The following is a 24,547-nucleotide window of genomic DNA, read 5'->3' on the forward strand; positions in this document are numbered from 1 at the left end:
GGATTCAGGGGTCGAGTTAAGGTTTTGAGTTTAGATTAATTATTTTTTAATTTATATTTTAAATATGTTCTTATATAATTGTAAAATAGGTAATAATAAATCAAATATATTGATTTATAAAAAACGCCACAAAAAATTAATCAATTTATAAAAAAATAAAATAAAAATTTTTAGCATAGCAAAACGGCGTCATTTTGTTGAAAATTAAATAGCGGCATTTTTATAAAAAACGCCGCAAAAAATAAATCAATTTATAAAAAAATAAATTAAAAAAATTTTAGCAGAGCAAAACAACGTCATTTTGTTCAAAATGAAAAAAAATTTGCGGCGTTTTTATGAAAAACGCCGCTAAAGGTAAGCAATAGCGGCGTTTTTTTATAAAAACGCCGTAAAAAATAAATCAATTTATAAAACAAATAAAATAAAAAAAATTTAGCATAACAAAACGGCGTCATTTTGCTGAAAATGAAATTGCGGCGTTTTTTATAAAAACGCCGCAAAAAATAAATCAATTTATAAAATAAATAAAAAAATTTTAGCAGAGCAAAACGACGTCATTTTGTTCAAAATGAAAAAATTTTTGCGGCGTTTTTATGGTAAGCAATAGCGGCGTTTTTATAAAAAACACCGCAAAAAATAAATCAATTTATAAAACAAATAAAATAAAAATTTTTTAGCATAGCAAAACAGCGTCATTTTGTTGAAAATGAAATAGCGGCGTTTTTATAAAAAAACGCCGCAAAAAATAAATCAATTTATAAAAAAATAAAATATAAAATTTTTAAATATAAAATTATAAAAAAATCAATCATTAGCGGCGTTTATGAGAAAAACGCCGCAAAAGGTAAGCAATAGCGGTGTTTGGACAAAAAACGCCACAAATATGTATTGAATTTTTTCAAAACGTGCCGTTTCACTACAAAAATTTAATTTTTTTAGCGGCGTTTTTAGAAAAAGCGCCGCAAAATCCATAATCAATTGTAAAGAAAAGAGGGGAAAGATATTTCAATAAAAATAATTAAAATTAAAACAACCAAAGAAATCCCTAGAAGCCTAAAGAAAAGGGGGGGGAAAGAAATCCCTAGAAGCCGATGGAATTCGTGACGGACCCAGACGACCAAGGTTCAGCCATGGAAGTCGACGATGTTGACACACCGGAGATCTTCGGCGAAGGCGTCATCGTTCCTTTGACGTTTAAAATCAATGCTTAGAATTCAACCTTTCTTTCCTGCTTCGAATTTGATATTATTAGTAAGGCAAATGAATAAATAAATATAAAACTTTTGCTCCTAAATCATCTCTTTTGAATATGTGCTTCGTTTTCGTTGTTTCTCCGTCTGCTTATCCACATCCGAGAAGTGAGCCACCTCTTCTCTTTCTACAAGATTTCATTTCTTTTTTCGTTTTCGTTTTCGTTGTTTCCCCGTCTGCTTTTTCACATAAACGCCGCAAAAGTTAGCGACATTATCAATAGCGGCATTTTTTGCGGCGCTAGTGAAAGCGCCGCAAATACTTTTAACGGCGCTTAAAAGCTCCGCTAAAGGCCTAAAAAAACGCCGCTAAAAGCCTGTTTTGGTGTAGTGTTCACATCATGTTGGGTTATTATTTTTGGGCTAAATTATAGAGCTAAAATTTAAAAGTTACAATATGCTCCAAGTTTTTGTATTCTCTGCGTTATTGGAATATAGTCCTCATCCTTTTATTTTCAAGAATTTAGTCACTCTATTTTTCAAATTAAAAAATGCAGGTTCAGTTATTAAAACCATTAAAATTCTTTTGTTAAATTCACTGGTGTGACATTCTAAAATTAAAAAAAAATCTCACTTAGTAGTCATGTGACAAAAACTATCATTATAATGATCCTAAATTTATCAGAGAATTTTAACAATGTTAACAATTTTTAAAATTCACGTCAACAATTTAATCAAAATGAAGGATTTAGACTAATTAAAAACATTATAAAAGTTGGGGATAAATCTCCAAACTATATATGAACTTTGATTTTATGTATAATTTTATATAGGAACTTGATTTTGTGCAATATTTTATACTTGAAATTTTGATTAGGTCAAATTCTCACAAACTATTAACACTATTATCGATATAGTGTCATTTTATGTTTACATATTGCATGCACAAATAATTATATTTATTCATTATAAAAATAAATTGATGTATTTTTTTAAATGTATATAATTGAATCAAAATTAAAGTTTTATGTATACATTTGAACTACAATTAAAGTTTCACGTGTATAATAACACCAAATTAAAGTTTATGGAGAAAATTGTACATTCAATCAATGTTCGTGTATAATTTTGATATTTGTCCCTAAACTTTGAGGTATCAAATTATGTAAAAAATTAAAGTATAAAGATTAAATCTAAAATTTGAGGGTAATAGAGGAACCAAAGTTGAAATTTGACCATTTTATGTAATCTAAAAAGTAGAGCCATTTTGTAGCACCTTCTTTCACCACGAGAGCAAAAACAGAGGAAAGGTAATGGGAATGGAAATGGTAACGTAGAGCAAAGAAGAGTATCTCCAGTTCGGTCGCCCTGGGTAATATGAGAAGAACTGGATGAGAACAGATGACGAATAGATTACCCGGAAACAGGAAACCAACGACTGAGATTTATGATAAAGAAGAGAAGGTATTTATTCCAGCGGAGGATCAACCATCTACTGTTTCAGAGAGTAGCATTAGCCCTTCTTGTCAAACTGATACGGAGGTAAAAAAATCAGCTCAATAACTAAATTACATTGATTATTTAGTTTTGCTTAACGATCCTAGTTCATTTAAACCAGTAATTTATTGTTATGAATCATTGGGTGTTACAGAGGTTGAATGTGGAGGACTACAAGGATGGGGGGACCCTTTTGGAAAGATGTGATAAGCTGCTTCACAGCATTGCGGAGATGGCGGATGCTACGACTGAGTTGCAGCCGAGCCCGGTCCCCGTACTCGATTCGTTGTTCTACAAAGTGGAATCATCTCCTTCCCCGTACTAGATTTTTCATTTGACTATGTTGACATATGTACTGCTGTACCTTAGCTCTAGGCCTGGCTTTGCTGATTTGTCAAACAGAGTCTCCTTGATTAGTTTAATCGATTAACCGGCGGGAAATAGAATCTAAATGGGTTTGGCGGTAAATTCACGTGGGATTGTTCACTTTGATATTTGATGGTGATGGAGGGAAAAGGGCATGGGTTAAAGAACGTCGCCAACATTGTGGGTCTAACTCAAAAACAATAATTTTTACAACATTGTTGAGTAGCGACTAGGGTTTGCGAAAGGAAAATAAGAGAAGAACAAGAAGACAGGAGGAAGGGGAAGAGAAAATGAAAAAAAAAAGTAATTTTTAAAAGGACTAAAAGAACAATTTTTCATTTGTAATATAAAATGCTAATATGTAGTGGCGGAGCCGGGATGTTAATCTTGGAGGGCCAAGTTAAAATTAAACGTGCTATATAACAATTGACTTAAACATATAAACAATTAGTATTTCAACATACCAATCGATTTAAACATATAAACTATTGATTCAAAAAAAAAGAAACAATATTCTACTATAACAATCGATTTAAACATATAAACAATCGATTTTGGGGAGGGGTATAGTATATATACAAAGGGAAAAATTGGAAAAATCTTAGACCTTGGGGGTCTACTTATATTTTGAAAGGGTCATAGTATATCTACAAAGGGTTAAATTGTAAAATTTTTAAACCTTAGAGGGCCATAGTTCCCGTGGGCCTTTACTAGGCTCCACCATTGCTAATGTGGTAGGTCCAATCAGCTTCTCGCTAATGAGGTAGCGATCATTTTAAGAATTTATTTTGACGATAATAATTAAATTAATAAAAAGAATTTTAAGTGACCAAAATAGAAATAATTTAGTAAAAAATCTATTAGTTTTAGGGTAAAAGTTTTAAAATTTTAAGTTTAAAAGCTAATCAGAATAAATATAAAAGAGTTAAAATTTAGATTTAATTTTTATCTTCATAAATAATTTTCCATTAATATCAAAATAATAATTTTATAATACTAATTTGCACATAAAATAAACTTAAAATCTTAATATAGATTTTATTAATTTAATTTATTTTGAAGTTTAGAATTAGAAATTAAGATCGGATTTCAGGTTTCAAGCCCTCTTAAACATAATCTTGAAGGGCACATCACTGAGAGCCAGTCGCCTTACACCGGCATCGTCAATAAAAACACCCACGTCCCTACACATAACTTTGCAGAAATCACACACAGTTGGGCAGAAAACCAGCTTGTAATCATCTTCATGCTTCTCAATCTTAAACCAATTGTCGATAGTTTGACGACCAGGATTGCCTTCAACACCACCACTTGTCAGAAACCATTGCCGTGTTGAATCATCGAAATTGGCAAGCTTCCAGACGGTAGATTGGACACATATTGTAGCAGCAGAGAACTTGATGTTGTGGTCGGTGGAGACACGAATGACACCTTTCTTGATGTTAAAAGGTGAAAAGGTTACTGGGAGACCGTTTGACACCTCCAGCTGCTCTTGAACAACATGGAGCGGGCAGGTCTCGTTTCCGGTGCTGGCGAGAGTCAGGCCACCTCCTCGACCACGGAAGACCGGAAGGATGTAATAGTCGTTGCCGGTGCGGAGCATTTTACCGGAGATGTCCAGCACTGGGTCAGGTGCGGCACTGCCGCTAGCGCATAGAATGAAAGAAAGTGCTAGGAAGAGTCCAGTCTTCATTGTTGTCGGTTTCTTTAAGATGTAGCGAGTGGATGTATATCCTAATATATATTAAGATGAGTGGAATGGAAATCATTGAGGAGACGTGGGGCAGAATACATGGAGCTGGCTTTGTTTGACCAACCAACCCATGAAGCCGAACCATCAATGTGGAATTGGGGATCAACCCTTTGGTATTAGATCCAACTTGCACAATGTACATACAGATTTACAGCTTTGAATTTATGCATGGTGAGACGGCCCACGCTATCTTACAACCATTTCTTCATTATTGTATGATATGAGCAGGCAAAGATCCTTATAACTAGAAATCTCTTACATTTATTTTTTTTATTTTAAAAACATATACAAGTTTGATTTGATCATGTAGTCATAATTTGTGCAACCATGGTGTCATCTAATCCTGCTTTCTAAATTATTAGATAAGACTGCAAAGTCATGCTAATAAAAATCTAACAAAATCAATTCATGATATAATTTTATATCTAGAGATTTGGTCAAAAACTTTACTCTAAGTTGAATTCATATTAGTTTTGAATTATCTATTCTTTTCTGTATATTTAAAGAGAAAATTGTAAGCTTCCTATAACCTAATACATTAAGATAATTTCCAATGCCTTGGGTAATAAACATTTTTAGTGGCGGAGCTAGAAAATTTCCGATTTATATTATATTCACATTATTTTATTGAAAAATATATTTGATTATTTAATTTGATTGATTTAAGATTCACATTCAACTAATTAACAAAATTTCAAGTAAAAAATAAATTTTTAATAACATTTAATTCAACCTTTTTATTATCTTTATCCATACTATTTAATTCAAAATATTATTTAAGCATTTTATTAGGTTGATGTCACCCTTAATTAGGTCACCAACTCAGTTATGAAAATAAAAAAAATCATTTAAAAAAATTATAATTAATGTTATTATGACACTTTTGTCTTTTGATACTTCTATATGATCTTTAAATAAACAATTATAAATTATAAATTTAAGGGTCAAACACGTGCTCAATAGTATAAAAATACAAGTTATGTGACACTTCACTTATATTCATTATTGAACAATTCCAAAAGAAAATATGTTTAACATAAAATATTCTCTTCACCCACATCGTGGATGTGACAAAATCTAGTTATTTTATGTGATTAATTGAGTTGATATAATTAATCAACCAGACCCCTCAACTCAGTAGGAAAATTACCGAAAATTCATTCATTTTATAAAGTAATAAATAGTACTACGAGTATGCTTGTCTTTTCTCTCTCTCTCTCTTTTTTTATATAGGGTAAATTTCCCTGTTATTCACTCTAAATATTTGACATTTCTATTTTGGTCGCACCAAATTTATTTTTATTAATTTTATCACCCAAAATGAAAAATTGATCACTCTACTATTAAATGGTAATGAAAGATTAATGGTTGATTTTCACGTTGGTCACTCCAAAATTTTTCTTACAAATACACCGTTAGTCTTTTCTTACCATTTTACAGTTAAGTGATAATTTCTTTTTGAGTGATCAAAATAGAAAAGACCCCTATTTAAAGTGACTAAAAGTATAATTTACCCTTTTTTATAAAATCTAAAAATATAAGTATACATAGATTATTTAAACCTATAATTTTAATATATTAACTTTTTCTTTTCAACCACAACCTTATTTCCATTTTTCCACCAAATTTTTATAAATATATTTATCATTTTATAAATAAATTTGTAATATAATTTTTTTTTCACTGTCAAATTTGCTGCATTTCATAAGCAGTACCTAACAAGTAGTATGTTTATATATATATATATTTCCTACAATGTTTCCCAAGATTTACATTATTGCGATATGTATTACATAGTATATAAAAGTGAGAATGTGTGTGGGGTAAATCAAGGAAAATAAGGTCGATGGGCGCAACAGCTTCAAGCCCTCTTAAACATGACCTTTAATGGCTCATCACTAATAGCCAGGCGCCTAGTTCCACCATCCATAAAAACACCCAATGCCCCACACACAGGTCTGCAGAAATTGCACACCGTCGGGCAGTAAACAAGCCTGTAGTCGTCTTCAAATTTTTGGATTTTAAACCAGTTGCTCAGAGTTTCACGCCCTGGGTTACCTTCAACTCCACCGGTTGTTACTACATACTTTTGTACCGATTCATCGAAGTGCAGTGTCCAGAGAGTGGTTTGGACACAAATTGAAGCAGCAGAGAACTTGATGTTTAGATCAGTGGATACACGTACAACGCCTTGCGTGACATTCACAGGTGAAAATGTTAATGGGAGACCGTTTGACACCTCCTGCTGCTCTTGAACAACATCAAGTGGGCAGGTCTCGTTGCCAGTGCTGGCAAGAGTGAGGCCACCACCTCTACCGCGGATTACCGGCAAAATGTAGTAGTCAATGCCCGTTCGGAGCTCTTGACCTGAGATGTCAAGCACAGGGTCAAATTCATCACTGGCTATTGTTGAGCCTAAAACAAGGGAAGTAATTGCTAAAAATAAGGCAGTCTTCATTGTGTTTCTGTTAATTTATGCCTTGATATCCATTATGGCAACGTATTTATAGAGCTAGTGGCAGTAGTTCAGAGGAGTAATCAAAGATATTTAACAAGTTCGGCCAGAACGAGGTGCCTTTTTTGACCGGACTCCTTTTTTTTTCAATGTCAATATAAGATTGGATGATAGATATCTCTCAGAAATTAGGTCAACTGAAAACCCTTCCTTATTTTCTTTTGATACAGATATATGAATATGCTCATTACGTGAAGATAATTCGTTGCTTGCACCAAAGATCTGGAAACCAAACTCTCTAAAAAGTCATGGATATTGGCCATGTTCAAGTCTGATAGCCACCGATTAATGGCTGTAATTTTTCTCATTTATCAACTTGTCTATGAAGAAAGATTACGAATTGCTTTGTGAAGTTTTCAAAGTCATAGCTTCTTATCCTATAGGAATATATATGTTAAATGTATTCTTATGAAAAGTGCACGCCAACAAAATATTAAATTTTGACTTTAGGAGAAAATGGTAAATTTCCTATAATTAATCTCTTATCTACCACGAGAAATGATTATATGAAACTGTGATTTCACGTCATTCTTATCCCTTTTCAATAAGAGAATGACAAATAAGATTTTTTCTTCTGATTTTTAGTATTGTTAGTTGGATTTAAATTTTTTTTCAAAAGGAAAAAACTGTAAATCAGTAAGAAAAATCTGATTTGTCATTATCAAAAAGGGATAAAAATATAGACAATCACAGTTTCATATAATCGTTTTTCATCTACCATAATTGATTTAAGAAGTGTTAAAACTTGTGGTACACGTAAGACAAATTAAGACATAGAATAAAACAACTTTTACAGAGTTATTTAAACTTGATAATTTATATTTATTTAATATTTAAATAATTTTTTGACCTAATTAATATTTAAATTTAGAAACTGTATCAACTTGATATTTTTTTTAAGTATATGACTAAAATTGTTAAAATACATTGAAATAATTTTAATGTGACACTGTAACCAATAGCATGGTAATACTTTTTTCAGTGTTTGTGTCAGGTGTCGAGATAATGATGGTGTCTGGGAGAAAAAGTAATAGCACAAACTCGCTGGAATGCGTTACACTTTTTGTGAACAATTTATCGAAGAAGATGCTTTGGAAAGGGCTTTTTGCATTCTTTAGTTATCATGGAAGAATGTTGGATGTTTTTATCTCGTCTAAACCTAGCGAAGAAGGCCATAGGTTTGATTTTGTGAGATTTTTATACCGTGTCTTCTGGGTATTAGAGAATCGATTAAGAGTGGCGTTGGCAAAATTCAATGTTCGGAAAGGTTTCTACAGAAGAAAGAGGCCGTGAGTGCTGAAGGGTTGGATAGGAAGGTCTCAAATGTGGAGCCCAGAGCTAGGGTCGATGGTCAGAGGCCTCATCCTGTTAATGAATAAAGGAGTTATAATTACACTACACTGGGGAAAGATAATGGTAACTCGGCTGTGGTTAAAGGTATATTAGATGAAGACAAGTTGGATATTCTTCCTAACTACATTGTAGGTCAGTGTAAAGAATTCTTCAAAATTGCAGGGTTGGCAAAACAAATGAATGAAACTGGCCTCAAAGGCTTCTCTATATGAGGTTATCTAGTTTGAATATCTTGATGATTTGTGAAGATAAGGAAAAGCTGGAGTTCATGATGAAGAATCATTGGAATATGTTGGATTGGTAATTTTTGAAAAAGGAGAGGTGGTTGACTTCATTTGCTGGGATTAGTCGTAGGCCATCTCTTGCTATGGCATTCCCATCCATGCCTGGTGTTTGGGAAAATTTCAGAATATTGCTAGCAAAAGGGGAGTGTTTATCAGCATAAATGAAGATACTGATACACCTAAATCATTTTGGAAAGCAAACATTCAAATTGTAACCTCACATGTTCATTAGATTGAGGAGACGTTTGCACTAAAATTGGATACAGCTATCTATGGCCAAGGTGGAAAAAGGGCAGGAATCGATGAAAATGGTCTAGAAGGAGTAGTCGAGGAGACACGATCCAAGAAAGTTGATTCAACGGTCGGTAAAGACTCCGGTGATAATGGTGCTGATAGCGCTGGGATTCATGTTGACGTGGCTGTCGAATCAAACCTAGCAGCTGGGATGGTGAACGTGAATGTTAATGAGGATGAGGGTGATTCTGGCAAAAATGCCCCCCCCAGTGCAAGGAAAAGGATCATTAACACCAAAAAAATAATAAAAAAGTTATTAACCCCCAAAAATAGAAAATTTTTTTTCTCAAAACATCAACCATCAAAACTTAAAACATTTAAACAGAAAAAGTCAATAATTTTGTTATTATTATTCTCTCTACGTAATTTATGGATTTAGAATTAAAAAAAATTAATTTCATCAATTTTAATTTTGTATTTCTATTATAATTTTAATCCCTATACTTTTTAAATTTTTAAATTTCAATCCTAACTCAAACAGTAACAATTAAATTTTGTAGTTTGTCTTATACTATGTGTAAGCCGTAGATTTAGTCTAAACTTTTCAATTTGATCATTTTTAATCTATAGACTTTTGAATTTTGAAATTTTAGTCTTGACTCAAACGACAATCATTAAATCTACTAACTGACTTTTTTTTTGTGAGTATTGTGTAAAAATAACAAGTTGGTCTTAAACATGTGATAATTTGTTTGCCATAGAAGATTTTGGAAATAGCATAATTTAATGAGTTTAACAGCTACCATTTGGTCAAGAACAAAATTCTAAAATTAAAAAAGTATATAGATTAAAATGACCAAATTAAAACATATGGACTAAATTTACAACTTACTCATGGTCCAAAGACTAATAGTAGAATTTAATATTTATCTTATTAAAACATCACTGGGCATAGTAAGGTCACATTCTACAATAAATGTGCAGTCGATCCTTGTACTTTAAAAAAATTAAGATTTATTCTGTGTACTTTAAAAGTTAAAAATTCAATCCTCCTACTTTTTCAATTTAAAAATCCTAATCTAATCGTTATCAATGTTGGTACTTTTTGTTAAAAAAATTCAACTTTATATGTTTATTTTTCCTCAATCATATGTTAGGCCACATGAGAGAAACCTAATCAACATGTCAAATTGATAAATTTTGCTGAAAAATACTTTAATGATTGGGCATCTCTTAATTCTTCCTCAAGTTTCTCCACTCTTTTTGATTGCTCATCAAGCTCAATCATCTTTCCATCTACTTGTCTGACTAGCATGGAGACTTCCTTCTTAAGAAAATCATTCTCAATAGAAAGCTTCGAATTAACATCACATAGAAGATTCCATTTTTCCAACATGAGATTGTAGGATTTCAACAATTTATCATGTGCCTCTTCTTCATTGCATTTGACTGATTCACAATCAAAAGCATCTGATTCATTCAAAGCAACAAAGTTACTCACTTATTCATCATTTGACTCAAATTCTGAGTTGGGTTCCTCATCACTCCAAGTCACACATAGAGATTTCCTCTTCTTCTTTTTAACTTGCACATTCTGCTTGAATGTGCCCAAAGCCATGACACTCATGACATTGAATTCCCTGCTTCTTTTCCTTTACAGGTTCATTTGACTCAATGTTATTTTTGAATTTTCCCTTTTGGATAGCCTTGAATAACTCAAAGCATTTATTCCTCTCAAACTGCTTCTTAGCCATCTTGTTGAACCCTTGAGTAAGCAAAGCCAATTGTTCTTGCATCTCCTTGATAACATTGCTTTGTTCAGTGGGCACAGTTTCAGTCATTGCAAAAGTAATGTTCTTCTCAAACTTCATTTTACCCTTTTTAGCCTATTCCTTGTTAATCTCAAAGGTTTGGAGAGATCCAATTAACTCATTAATCCTCATGGCATCAATATCTTTGGCCTCCTAAATGGTTGTTACTTTGATGATGAACCTTTCAGGTAGACCTAAGAACATTTCTTACAAGTTTAGAGTTTGAGTACTCACTTCCTAAGGCAAAAGCCTGATTGGCCAAGTCATAGAGTTTTGCATAAAAACTCTCCATGGTCTTTGATTCCTGAATCCTTAGGGTCTTAAATTTAGTTGTCAACATTTGAAGCTTTGATTAACCACTATATTGGTCTCTTCATGAATTGTCTTTAAAATTTCCCAAGCCTCTTTGGCTTCAGTACACTTAGAAATCCTTCTGAAGTTCTATACATTTACCCCACAAAAAATAGCATAAAGGGTTTTGGAATTAACAATAGCAGTTTTTTCTTCTTCAATAGTCCAAGTTGACATGGGGGATTTTACTCCTTCAATTTCAGTGAAAGGATGAGTCCATCCAGTTAAAACAACCTTTCAAGCTCATTCATCTATTGACTTAATGAACACTTTTGTCTTAGTTTTCTAATATGCATAATTTGCTCCATCGAGCATAGGGGGCGTGATATTGAAGATCCTTTCATCGCAAGCAATTATATCAACTAGGATATCATTATTTATGTTTAGTGGGAGGCTTTGATACCAATTGTAGAAATGATGGGGGTACTTGCTTAACAAACAAAAACTATGGCTGGAATAGTGCTTGGAACCGTGGTCACTGTTTCAGCTACAAAATCAAAAGTGCATAAACGTAAAGATGAACACCGATCTTGCTTACGCAATTCAACTTCAACCTACGTCTATGGGGCCTTTCCCAGAGCAATGGTCCACTATTTTTTCATAGTAAAACTAATGATTTATATCCTAACATTAGGATGACTCTCAACAATTTAGCAACCTCACAATTGTACAAAGCCTAGATCACTCTCTCACTAAGCTTCCCTCTTGAAAGCTTAATTTTGAAATACAAGAGACTCTCTTGATTGCTTACAAAAATAATGCACATATAAAACATTTCTAACTTGAACAAATTTGTGCTTTCTCAATATTTCGGTTTCTCTTTAACTTAGACAAGTTTGTATACTAAAGTTTTTCTTACATAAGAGTCATACTATAATCACTTTTCTAAAAAGTCAAGCTAAAAATCAGCATAGAATAATAAATCTATGAGTCTCAATGTAAATCAATGTTTTCAAATGTAGAAAGTGACTTTACTTGATCCGCAAGTAACTAATCTTCAAGACTTCAATTTGAACTCAATTGGTATTCATGGTTTGGGCTCTAACTCATCTAAATATATTCAAAATAGATAGCCCAATTGTAACACCCCTCACTTGACCCGATCTTCGGGCTTGAGTTACAGGATGCTACTTCTATTACTGGAGTAGTTCACATTTGAATCTTAAGAATAATTCATTCAATCATCAATTTTTAACATAAATGCATGCACAACATATTACACAAGCTTACGAAAGCTCAAAAGTTGGGAGCATGAATGAGGATCAAACTATAAACTTTTCAAAGTGTGAGAATAGGTACCGATACCCAGGACAAGTACTGACACCATCTATAACTTTGATGTTTCTAAAATCAAGTTAAAATTTACAAGTACCAATACTAGAAAGAAGGTACCAATACCCCTATTCGAAAGTATCGATACTAAATTGGGTATCGATACCATTTTGACATTCTATCATTTTCAAAATACTGTTCATTTGGTAAGGTATCTATTCAAAAGGTCAAGAATCACACATTTGGTCTCATGTCATGCCTAAACAAAACTTAAACTCATATAGCACTTTTGAGCACATTATTACCTATAAAAAATTAATTCAAAACATCTAATGTACCACAATTCATTTATTTCTCAATCCATAATTCTAACATGTCATATTTGACATTCAAACATGGCACCTATTCATGTACAGTCTATACCAAATAAACAATATCATTCATTATCTCATACTATCATATTTCATGCCATATTATACTCAAATACCATTTAGATGCCATTCACATACCCCACTATATTATCAATTCAACCATCACATATTTTAACCTTGAACTTATAAGATTTGAACATTTAACAAGACAATCATCCAAGTAACAACAACAACAACTATATACATGCCATAAAACTATGTCTAGAACATTTAAAAGTCTACTGAGTCAGAAGCTGGATAGTGTAAGCTCCGAGGTAATTCGATAAATGCGTTTCACAAAATGACCATTACAGAAACATAAAATGAAATAGAGTAAACATTTCGAATGCTTAGTAAGTTTATAGAGGTTAAAACAATAAACTCACCTCAGTTCACAACTAACATAATGAATTAGCTAACTATATGACTTTCATGTCATCATATTTCACATCAATAAGGTGAGTTCATCAGTTGCAATCTTATAACATTTCAATATGTACTACACATTTCCATTCAGCGTCATTCTATCAGAATCATCGAACATATACGCCATTTAATTATTCCAATCGCATATATCCATTTCCAAATACAATACATATTATCAATAAAATATTTTTTTGTTTTTCACTAACCGATTTAGCCTGATGAACTATAATAAACATATAGAGATACGTGGGTAACTACAAAACACATCAGATTGTTCGACCGAGCTATAACTCTAATACACACTTGAGCACCGAAGTACTAATCCCGTAGGCATTGTATTTCATAAGACATTACATCCCTCTAGAACACACTAGGGTCTCCATAGAGACAATTAGTAATAGTGATTGCCGTAGAGACAAAACTCGATAATTCGCAACAAATGTTGGATTTTGATTTAAACAGTGAATTTCTGTACATCAATATCATTTCATACCGTAAATCATACGGCTCACAAATAACTCTATTGACATGTCAATTGTATCTCATCCTTTCTTACATTCATCCGGGCATATTTAATACATTACTTCAATTATTTACAGTTCAGTCAATTTCTCACCTTTTTTTGTACCATTTTGTAAATAATCAAAACACATTCACAAGATACAAATTCGTAATTAAAACACATACAACAAATTTATATATATAACTAAACCATATGAACTTACTAGACAAAAACAACAAGTGAAATGTCGAGGATTAATCCACAATTTTCCTTTTTATTCGATTATCTATGGATTGGTCCAAATCTTGATCTATATAGTAATTCATTTCAATTGATTAGTTTAAATTACCTTATAACATCTTATTCTATGCACATGAAATTTTAGTTTCACTTTTCATAAATTTCCTAAAGTTTCGCATTTTATTTTATTTAGTCTCTATAACTGAAACAATCATATATTTCACATTTAATCCTCATTTTTTCAATCTGATTTTAGTCACATTCTTTTACAGCCCTTTAATATATATAACTACAAAAATTTCATACTAATTTTGAAATAATTACAATTTAGTCCCTGTATTCAAAACTATCAACTTTCGCTTTACAAATTAGTCTCTTTTCATAACTAAGCTTAAAACCTATCAATTTAACACCAAAAGTTTCAAGACTCAATAATGGAAATATTTAAAAACTTTAATAGTTTCACAAATTAATCGCTAGGCTAGCTAAATCGAGCTACAACGATCTCAGAAACATAAAATTTACGGAAAATAGGCTCAGTTTGAAGTTTTTGTAATGGCTTCCAAGCTTTCTCACTTTGTTTTTGATGGTGAAAGGTTGAAGAAGCAAGAAAAATGATGACTTTGGTTTCATTTTACTATTTTAACATATATTTATTATTTAATTATAATTTAACATATAAATTATAACATATACAAGCACTAACCGTCCAACCTCAATTAAAATGGCCTAACTGCCATACTAACCCTCAGTAAAATATTATTAGACCCTTTTAACTAATAAAAATTGTTAGTTATTAATTTTTATGATTTAGTCCTTATACTTAAATTACTAACCATTCAATAAAATTATCAAACTAAAAATCAATATAACACTATATTAAACTCGTAACTATTAATTAATAATATTTACGGACTCGACCATCGAAAAACGAGATTTCAAAACCACCGTTTCCAGCACCCTAAAAGACGGGTTATTACACCAATATTTTTGTTCTAAAAATTTGCCAACTCTTGAAAATAGGCAAGTATGACAATGAAATAGTGTCTGAAGTTGTGGCTATTGTTTTAGCCATAGAAAAACTACAAAATTTTTCCTTGCCTTCAAATATGTCAACAAATCTTATAACCAACATAGCATGTTAGGGAGGATGTACATAGTTAAGCAAAGATGTACAATTTGTTGGCACTTAAATATTATTCAAAATCTTGGACCATAAACAAACATATCATGGGATATATAAAACATAAATTCGCACTTAAATATGAAAAAAAAACAATGAGCATCATTATTAAGCATCTAAAAATATCTTATTCTACGTTTTTTTTCATTGAGAATATTGAAGTCTCAAAATCTTCCAAGGACACATAGAAAATCACATATATACCTTAAGATTGTTGCTTCAACAAGAATGCTGCACGTCTAGACTACTTGTCCTCCAATGAGATATTGAATACTATTGAGAAAGCTAAAATGAGATATTATAGTAACAATAAAAATAAGAGAATAATAAGAATAAAGACGAGAGAATACAAGACATAAGATGAGATGGTTATCTTTTCTTTCAACTTGGATGTCATAAGCTTATACGTGCCCTCTATTTATAGGGCTTCAACCACTATAGATTACTGTTAAGTATGACTCCTATTTTCCGTCAAATTTGAGAAATAATCTTTTGGTTAAACTTTACTTATTTGTTTCAGTCAAACACAGATTAGTTTAGATTATTTTATTATTATTTGACATATGAATTTAGCCTATAAATAGGCTCTTTTACAACCTTAGTAAAGACACCCATTAAATATTAGAACTCATAACACATTTAGAGAATTTTGTGTTTACGTTTTGAGGGTTCTTTGTTTTCGGGTTTTTGGGGTTTAGTTTTATCTCCATCTTTTGTACTCTTCGTTCTTTTGCCATTATAGTAAAATTATCTTTGCCCGTAGTTTTTTATTCTCTTTGGAAGGGTTTTTCCACGTTAAATTTGTGTGTTCAATTTCTCAATTTATTTTGCTATTTTTGTTACTTGTTGCTTAATCGGGACGATCCTAACAATTACAAATACATAAATAAATAAAAAATTAATACACTCTATAAATTTCATGAGAGGTTTAGGAGTTGAAAGGTCATCTACATAATTGTTTGGGATTATGAAAGTTGAAAGGGCATCCACTTACGGCAAAGTTTTTTTAGGGGGCGAAATTAAATTGTATATTTTTACGATAGTAAAAATGTAATTTCACTATTTTAATAGTTTATATTTTTAAAATAATGTGATAGATAAAATACAAAATTAATAGAGCTTTGAGCAATAATTAGAAGAGTAAAAAAAAGAGTTAATTCAAGAGGATGATATATTAAAACAAAAGTGTATCACATAACATTGCAGTAAGCATGAACATTATCATCACTAAAGAGATGAACTGTCTGATCAGGAACAGTTGTGTAAGGTTGGTGTGGGAAATAGCCATGCACGCTTTCGTTAAATCCATGCCTGTAATAGTTATAAGAAGATGTATATGTAGATTCATCCAAATACTGGGAAGCATAAGGATAGTATTCGGTGTCGTATGGGAACGGCCAAAACTCGGCTTTCCTCCCAGTTCTCCTCACTACTTTCAGCACTTTCGTCTCCTCCACATATCCTCTCACTGTTATCTTCTGCTTATCCATGTCGATTTCCAAGCTGTCTACCCCTGCATTCATTTCATTTTCCTTTACAAACACTAACAGATGAAAATGGATGCTAGAAGTATATTGGAGGAAAAGAATGAAGTCTTGCCATCTATTTTTGAGATTGCTCTTCGTATCCTCTTTTCGCATCCTTCACAATCCATGTGTACCGCAAGCTCAACAATCTATATATGAAAAGAAACACAATGAAAAATCTAGAAATCAATATATACATGTAGGAGCAGTAGAGCATGCACTTACAGACATGGCATTGGAAGCTTTTGTCTTTCCATTGAACCAACCTAACATTTTATCCTAGAAATATCTGTCTTAAAGCTGTAATACATGTGTCTTGTGCTGGCAGATTATTTAAGTAGTGAACATGGCTTCCCTGTGAAGCTAAATACAGCTGCAAAATGTCCTATATTGGTTGATTTTCAGCCCTCTATTTCTTCTTCTTACAATATTATATGGTCTGGTAATATCCAAGCTCACATCTACAGAATACTGGCTCAATTTAGTGGATAAATGAAAGAGAATATCAACAAGGCCATTGGCCTATAACTTGAACTGATCGCAATGGGAATCAATCCTGGGTTTGATTCTTTCATTTTCTAGGATGCTTTTGTTTCCCCCTCAAAAGGAACACATGCTATACTAAAAAGAGCATGCATTCTCAGGTAAAAGATGGAGAATAACATGTTTATTCCCTTTCAAAAATGTAATAAAGCTCAATCAAACAAATGGATGCCATGGTCCCTCGTTATTTCTTCATGCATGAAACAGTATTCAATAGAATTACAATATCCATCCAATTATATAATCCAAACATAGACGAAAGAATGTAAGAATCAGGCACAAAATATCATATCATGCAATTCAAGTTATGACTTCAATGATTTCTAACCGCTTTATTTGTTTTTTCAGCTTCGTCCTCCACGATCGCACCAATTTATCCAATAACATTTTAATTCTTCTTACCAAAATGAAATTCGATACCTTACGATATTTTAGATCTATAGAATACTTCATAATAACAACAAAAACCAAGCAAGTTGAGCAGCTAAATAACCTAAAAAATTAATTAATTACAAAAATAATTCAAGAGAAGATTTATATATGAAAATTACTTGAAATTTACAGTAATCGTCAGTGCCACTTGACACATCGGCGACACCATCCTCTCATTGTGTCAAGTGACTGTTGGTACAAATCTCCGGTGAAGAAAATCTCGAACACACGAACGGAACTCGAACAGAAAAAGAAGAAATAGGACAAGGCTCCAAGACGTGTATCAAAGTCACTATCTTTAAGATTATATTCGCCCCCACCTATTTTCGGTCTGCAAATGAGTTCCAAGCAAATTAACCTCGAGGATACAATGAAGCCCACTACACACTGAGCAATGTATGACAAGAAACTCAATTTCTATAAAGGATTTCTGCAGTAATACTTTATAAAATAATCTAATAATATTAGAAAATGAAGGAAGGAAAGAAAGAATATTAGAATTTGTTGGTGTGATTTTCAAATGAAGTCTCATTCCTATTTATAGGAATTTTCATGTCTTTTCATATAGACATCTTTCAATAGGTGTCTTTCTGAATAATAATGTCTTTAAAATAAACACTTAATTATTAATTTAATATTATAACTATTCAAATAATTTTATTTAAATATTTATAATTCCTTTTCAAAAAATTAAATAATATAACTTTTGATTAATTACATCCATTCATTTATAGTTATTGGAACACTATAAATATTTAAAAATATTCCAACAATGACATCCGTATGTGTTTTTTGAAAAACCTATGAAAAATACAAATATTCATAGTGGAGAAAAATTTTTAATAGGTACCACCAGTATGTTAGGTAAAAAATATTTAATGACAAAAAATATTAATTAATCCTTTTGGGTTATTTTTAGATAAAATTCCCATTAAATATTTATTCCATCAACTTTAAAATAAGCTAATTGTTAAATTTTAATTTTCATTAAAATTTCTATTAATTATTAAAAAAAAAGTTGTCATCAACTTTAAAATTCTCATTAAATATATATTTTAAAAATTACAATCTTGGGTGGTGTACTTTTAAAGTTTCTATTTTTGGTTCAAATTCTCACTAAAAATCTCATAATTTTCTTTTTTATTATTCTTTTCTTTCTTTTTTTCTTCTTTTCAAGTTGTCTTTATTTTTTTCCTTTCTTTTTCTCGACTGAAAACCTTAACTATCGTACTCAATAGCCATTGATGCTGACATTTACGGCAGCCTTTCGTTCCGATTTCGACACCAAAGAAGAGATCCCAATAGCCGGCCCCAAATCTTCTAAAACAATGACCAAAGCTTCGAACAACTCTTTCTTTGATCTCCGTTTCGCACCATCGGATCGTCGTCAGTCAAAGATATATTGTTCCTCACGGTTAAACACGTCACCTCACCGTTCAGATCACTGAACGGAGTCATGGGCTTCCACCCTTAACACCCTATAATTTTTTTCAATTATTTTTCATTTCAGGCCACTTTTTTTTTAAAAATATATATAACTGTTAAATATATATATATATGTTATCCACCGTGAATACCCATATCTTTTATGAATATTTCAAAAACTACATACGGGTGTCATCTGATACAGTGACGGCACAATTTTTTTTAAACCAATGGTTGGGTCATAATAAGGGGGTGATGCTGCCGTTGTGTCAAGCAACACCGACGATTATTGTAGATTTCAAGTTATATTCGTATATAATGTTTCCTTTGGATCACTTTCGTAATTAATTAATTTTTAAAATTATTTAAAAAAAACCGACATTGGATGTGCAGCAGCTCTCTCCCCACCTCCGCGGCCCTAAGTTCTACTCGACTAGCAACTATTTCATCGGTCCCCCAAGGCCACCGCACAAATATCACTGCATTACCCAACCATTCTGTTTCTGCCAAAAAGTGGGCAACCCCTTGCGATGGTGATGTTGGAAGATGCCATCGCATAGCTTAGCTCCTAGGAATCACATCCTTTACAATTGATAGGATACAATAGTTTGTTTATCATTTAACAATGAAGATCATGAAAGACTGCAAAAGCAGAACCATAGACCACTTGCATCATCCATAAATTATATTTTGCACTCAAAAAGTTTATGTATATGTAAACCACTCTCGATCTCTTTGAAGCCCAGTTGAGCTGCTACATTCTAATTCAGAGTCGGGATAAGGCAAGGCAATGTCAATATGTAAAGCATAGAGGATGATGTGATAGGAGGATTGATGCCTAGCAGACATGGGCTACTGACATGTGCTATTATTTTAAAGCCTAGAAAGCAACAAGGAACAAAATAATAGTACAATTCCATGAAAATCAGAACATAATTCTTGGGTATATTATTGTAAAATTCCATGAAATTGGTAATCAAAATGATTCTCTGCAAGATTAATACACAGAGAACCGACAAGCATACTAGATATAATACATAAGCAGATTTATATTCATCCAAAGATTACATCGAGTGATATCCAGAAATTCTCCCAAAAGCTAAAACTACAGGAAACCTTGCTCACAGAATCGATAACACTAATGCTTGCTTTGGTGTAATTACATGATTAAATTATTAATAAATTTTCGTTTTGATCACTTAATTAAAAAAATTACAATTTAATTATTAAATATATAACATTAATTTTAACAACCCATGTATTATTATAATTTTATCTATAATATAATTGGTTTGTCATAAAGACAAGACAAATTCTCACTTAATAATATTCAATAATTTCTCAAAATAACTTTTTATATTTAATTTTATCTATAATATGAGTAAATATTTGATGCATTGATAATATACATTAACTTATCCCACAAGCTTAGCCAAATATATTTTTTTGTTCTATTTCTAATTGAAAAACGAGAGAATACTATTTCTTTTCTCTTCTTTCAGCCGATCTTTGTAAGAGTGAGCAAAATTTGATTCTATTTGAAAAAAATAAAAAAAATTGAATTTCAAGTTAATTAAATCGAGTTGTTCGAGTTATTTGAGTCAACTCGAATAAGTAATTCAATCTTCGAGTTTGAGTCGAGTTGAATTTTACAATTTGAATTACTCGAATAATTTGACTAACAGATTGGTGTAAATACTCCTTTGGTCCCTCTCAATTTTAAAAATAAGCAAATTGGTCTCTCTCAACAAAAATTACAAAAAAATTAAAATAATTTTCAAAAATTCAAAATAATTTTTAAAATTGAAAATATTTATAAAAATTCTAAAATTAAAGAAAGTTAAAATTTTAGAAATTTCCTAAAATAATAATTTTTTGAATTTAAATAAGTTAATAAGTTAAATAAGTTAATTAAAATAATAAATTTTTTTATTTTGTTTTGAATTTTTTTTTCAAATTTATATGTGTTCTAACATGGAATTAGTTATACTGTGACAAGATTTTAATTTAATTTGAACAATTTCACTCAATTCGAATTTCATTTCACTCAACTTAATTCGAAAAAATTTCAAATCAAATTAAGATGATAAAATATGACTCGTCAACTCGATTAACTCAACATTTTCACTCGATTCAACTCGTTTTGATTGAACGCTCACCCCTACATCTTTGAGTAGAAACACTGGAGATAAGTGTTAAGTATTAGATTAACATTCATGTTCTCAATTTATATTTTGTTCTGTTAATTTCATTTTTCGTTGTTATTATTTATTTAGCTCTGGAATTTGTTATTTTCTCTTAAATTGATACTTATAATATTTTATCTTAAATTAGTATTCGAATTTTCATTCTATCTATATAAATACTTCTTTGTAACGCTATTATACATTACACAATATCATTTGGCCATATCAAGTTAACCATTATTAATCTATATATTAACATGATCATATCATATACAAAACCGAATCAAAACCTTGGTACATGCCTTATATCAAAATGTAAAAGAAACTACATATACAGATATTGTTGAGTTAAGAGCTATGGATTGGATGCTGAGTTACTTCTTGAGACTTCGAGATCCACCTAAGGGTGAGTTTGGATGGGCGATTTAGTGTAGCGCGATGTGTTTAGCTTACTTCTTGTCTCACGCTACAATATATAATCTCACCGTCACTGTTGTTTTTAAACTAACCACAAGCACCACTCATCTAAACTCACCCTAAACTTGCATACAGAATAAACAAACCGTATGTTGAATGATAAAACTCAATGGTATTTTCATTATTCAAGTCATATAACTGAAAACATTAACATGATTAGAATGAGAACAAGAATCTTTAAGTTGCAACCATTCAATATCACTTATCCATGCCACATATATATACATATATGAAAAACGGGATAAATCATTTTACAGAACCCATTTCATTTTCCTGAACCAAACACAAACACAAAATTAAAAAAAAAATATTTTTCAAAAAATAAAGTTAAGAAATAAACAAACCCTAAAATTTTAAAATCCAAATTTAAAGCTACATAAAATAATATTGAATCCAACCTAAAATGTTAAACTTCAAAATTTTAATACAATACCTAAGCTATTATAAGGACTCAATTTCCAAAGTGTAGTAAAGCTTAATCATTTCATCCAGATTTGAAATAGTCCGGACTTAAATGTAATTTGTATCTGAAAAGGATCAAACTGGAAATGGTTTGAACCTGGCATAACTCCTACTTGAAATGAACCTGAGCTGAAATCAATTAAAATCCGAAGTGATCCAAATACAAAATCAAGTTGACCGGAATCTGTCCAAACCCATCCTTTGGCCACATCTACTGAATACCGATCACCGAGATTCCTTTTGAAGCTTCTTAGGAAGGGCCTTTTGAGCTCTTGTAAAGCATTCATCAATTCAAACACAGCCTTCTTATTCTTCAATGTCTCTGCAATTGTTGCAATGGCAATCGGCAATTCTGCACATCTTTGGGCCACTTCATTTGTTGTACAATACAAGTCATAGCCTTCAACAATATCACCACCCATGATTTTAAACAGGTTCCATGCTGCTTCTTGATTGAAAATCTTGATGGCAAATGGTCTTTGAACACCCATGGAGGATAAAACATTGAAGTTTCTAGATGTCAACAAGATCTTGCATCCCATGTTTTTACCACTAGATGGAATTCCAAGAGCTCCCAAATCCAATGGCACCCAAATATCATCCAAAATTATAAGAACCTTGTCTTGTTTATCAAAGTTAAGGTCGCTCAGGATTTTCTCAATGTTGGGAGATTGTGATATCGTGACAACGACCACCTTATCAAACAACTCCAACTTGGCAAGTCGAGCAACTTCTTTGACTAGTATCGCCATGGGCTGTCTACGAGCTCCATACACCCCAACTATGGTGGAATCATCATTTTTCAAGGCCTCCATGACTCTTTTTAAGGCACCTGTTGTTGAACCATTGGCAGGTCTGGGAGCAGGACGGTAGGAAACGCTATCGAATCGGCCTTTCCCCAAGAGTTGAACAATGGCGTCGGCCTCTTTCTCTGCTGTCTTGCTGAGCAGGTAACGAGACTTGAAGTTGGGGCAGAGTCCGATCAAACACTTTTCATTTGCTTTCTCTTCATCTTCCTTTAACTTGGTTTCAGCCATCTCAGAGATCTTGTGATCAACCATGGTCAACCATTTGTCCACGTCGTTGTAAATCTTCCGGCCTTGGCGTTTAGCAGCATCAACGGATTGCTGGACTCTCTGTCTTGCATCTTTCAGGTCGTTCACTCCCTCCCTGAGATTCTCAAGGTTGGTTTTATAGTTTTGGATGTAAGTCATCTCTTGTTTGATGAGATCAAATGCCAACTCCCCAGCTTTTCCACCAATCGAAGCAATAACAGCTTCCATTTCTTTCTCTTTCTCAACTTCTGCTGAAGTAAAGATGGCTCTGGTTGTTTTCTAGATAACCAATACATTCAAGTGAACGAGCGACTAGTTGTATTGTAAAATAGGACTATAGAAATGGTCAATGGTTAATAAATTATTGTAATTTCTTGGTTTTTTTCCCCAGAGATGAGCTGTAGATTCTTCTCTCCTAATCACACTGACCGATAGTGCGTGTGAAAAGCTGAAAGTTGCAGACGTGCTTTTTGACTTAAATATTTTTTGGAAGAAAACAATTAAGGCCAAGTAAAGGCAATAAAGGATTCATAAGCAGTTTTGATCCCTTAATTAAAAAAATTACAATTTAATTATTGAATATATAGCATTAATTTTAACAACCTACATATTATTATAATTTTATCTATAATATAATTAATTTGTCATAAAGACAAGACAAATTCTCACTTAATAATATTCAATAATTTCTCAAAATAAATTTCATATTTAATTTTATCTATAATATGAGTAAATATTTGATACGTTATTTATTTTATAAGTAACTTTAATCTTAAAAACAAACATTACATTAACTTATCCCACAAGGTTAGCCAAATATTTTTTCCTTTTTTGTTCTATTTCTAATTGAAAAACTAGAGAATACTATTTCTTTTCTCTTCTTTCAACCGATCTTCGTAAGAGTGAGAAAAATTCGATTCTATTTGAAAAAAAAAAGTTTTGATTTTCAATTTAATCAAATCAAGTTGTTTGAGTTATTCGAGTCAACTCGAATAAGTAATTCGATCTTAGAGTTTGAGTCGAGTTAAATTTTACAATTTGAATTACTCGAATA

At 31.7% G+C, this 24,547-nt stretch overlaps 2 protein-coding genes and 1 long non-coding RNA gene across 3 annotated transcripts; all 3 read right to left on the bottom strand.

Moving 5' to 3' along the window:
* Window positions 1–4,087: 4,087 nt before the first annotated feature.
* On the bottom strand, window positions 4,088–4,826 carry LOC107959408 (kunitz trypsin inhibitor 5). The gene has a single exon (XM_016895467.2). It carries the CDS (start codon window positions 4,744–4,746, stop codon window positions 4,150–4,152), a length of 597 nt encoding a protein of 198 aa, XP_016750956.2. The 5' UTR covers window positions 4,747–4,826; the 3' UTR covers window positions 4,088–4,149.
* A 1,671-nt stretch (window positions 4,827–6,497) lies between these two features.
* Window positions 6,498–7,296, bottom strand: LOC107959407 (kunitz trypsin inhibitor 5). The gene has a single exon (XM_016895465.2). It carries the CDS (start codon window positions 7,262–7,264, stop codon window positions 6,668–6,670), a length of 597 nt encoding a protein of 198 aa, XP_016750954.1. The 5' UTR covers window positions 7,265–7,296; the 3' UTR covers window positions 6,498–6,667.
* A 9,244-nt stretch (window positions 7,297–16,540) lies between these two features.
* Window positions 16,541–17,381, bottom strand: LOC121216250 (uncharacterized). The gene is made up of 2 exons (XR_005912346.1): window positions 17,139–17,381; window positions 16,541–17,062 (listed from the first exon to the last, which is right to left on the bottom strand). It is a non-coding gene; the product is annotated as an uncharacterized lncRNA (long non-coding RNA).
* Window positions 17,382–24,547: the final 7,166 nt, after the last annotated feature.

This window comes from Gossypium hirsutum, chromosome D04, assembly GCF_007990345.1.
Source record: "Gossypium hirsutum isolate 1008001.06 chromosome D04, Gossypium_hirsutum_v2.1, whole genome shotgun sequence".
Taxonomy (NCBI): Eukaryota; Viridiplantae; Streptophyta; class Magnoliopsida; order Malvales; family Malvaceae; genus Gossypium; species Gossypium hirsutum.

Excerpts from the sequence above, each read along its gene's own strand:
- LOC107959408 (XM_016895467.2), bottom strand. The coding sequence starts at position 4,746 with ATGAAGACTGGACTCTTCCTAGCACTTTCTTTCATTCTATGCGCTAGC.
- LOC107959407 (XM_016895465.2), bottom strand. The coding sequence starts at position 7,264 with ATGAAGACTGCCTTATTTTTAGCAATTACTTCCCTTGTTTTAGGCTCA.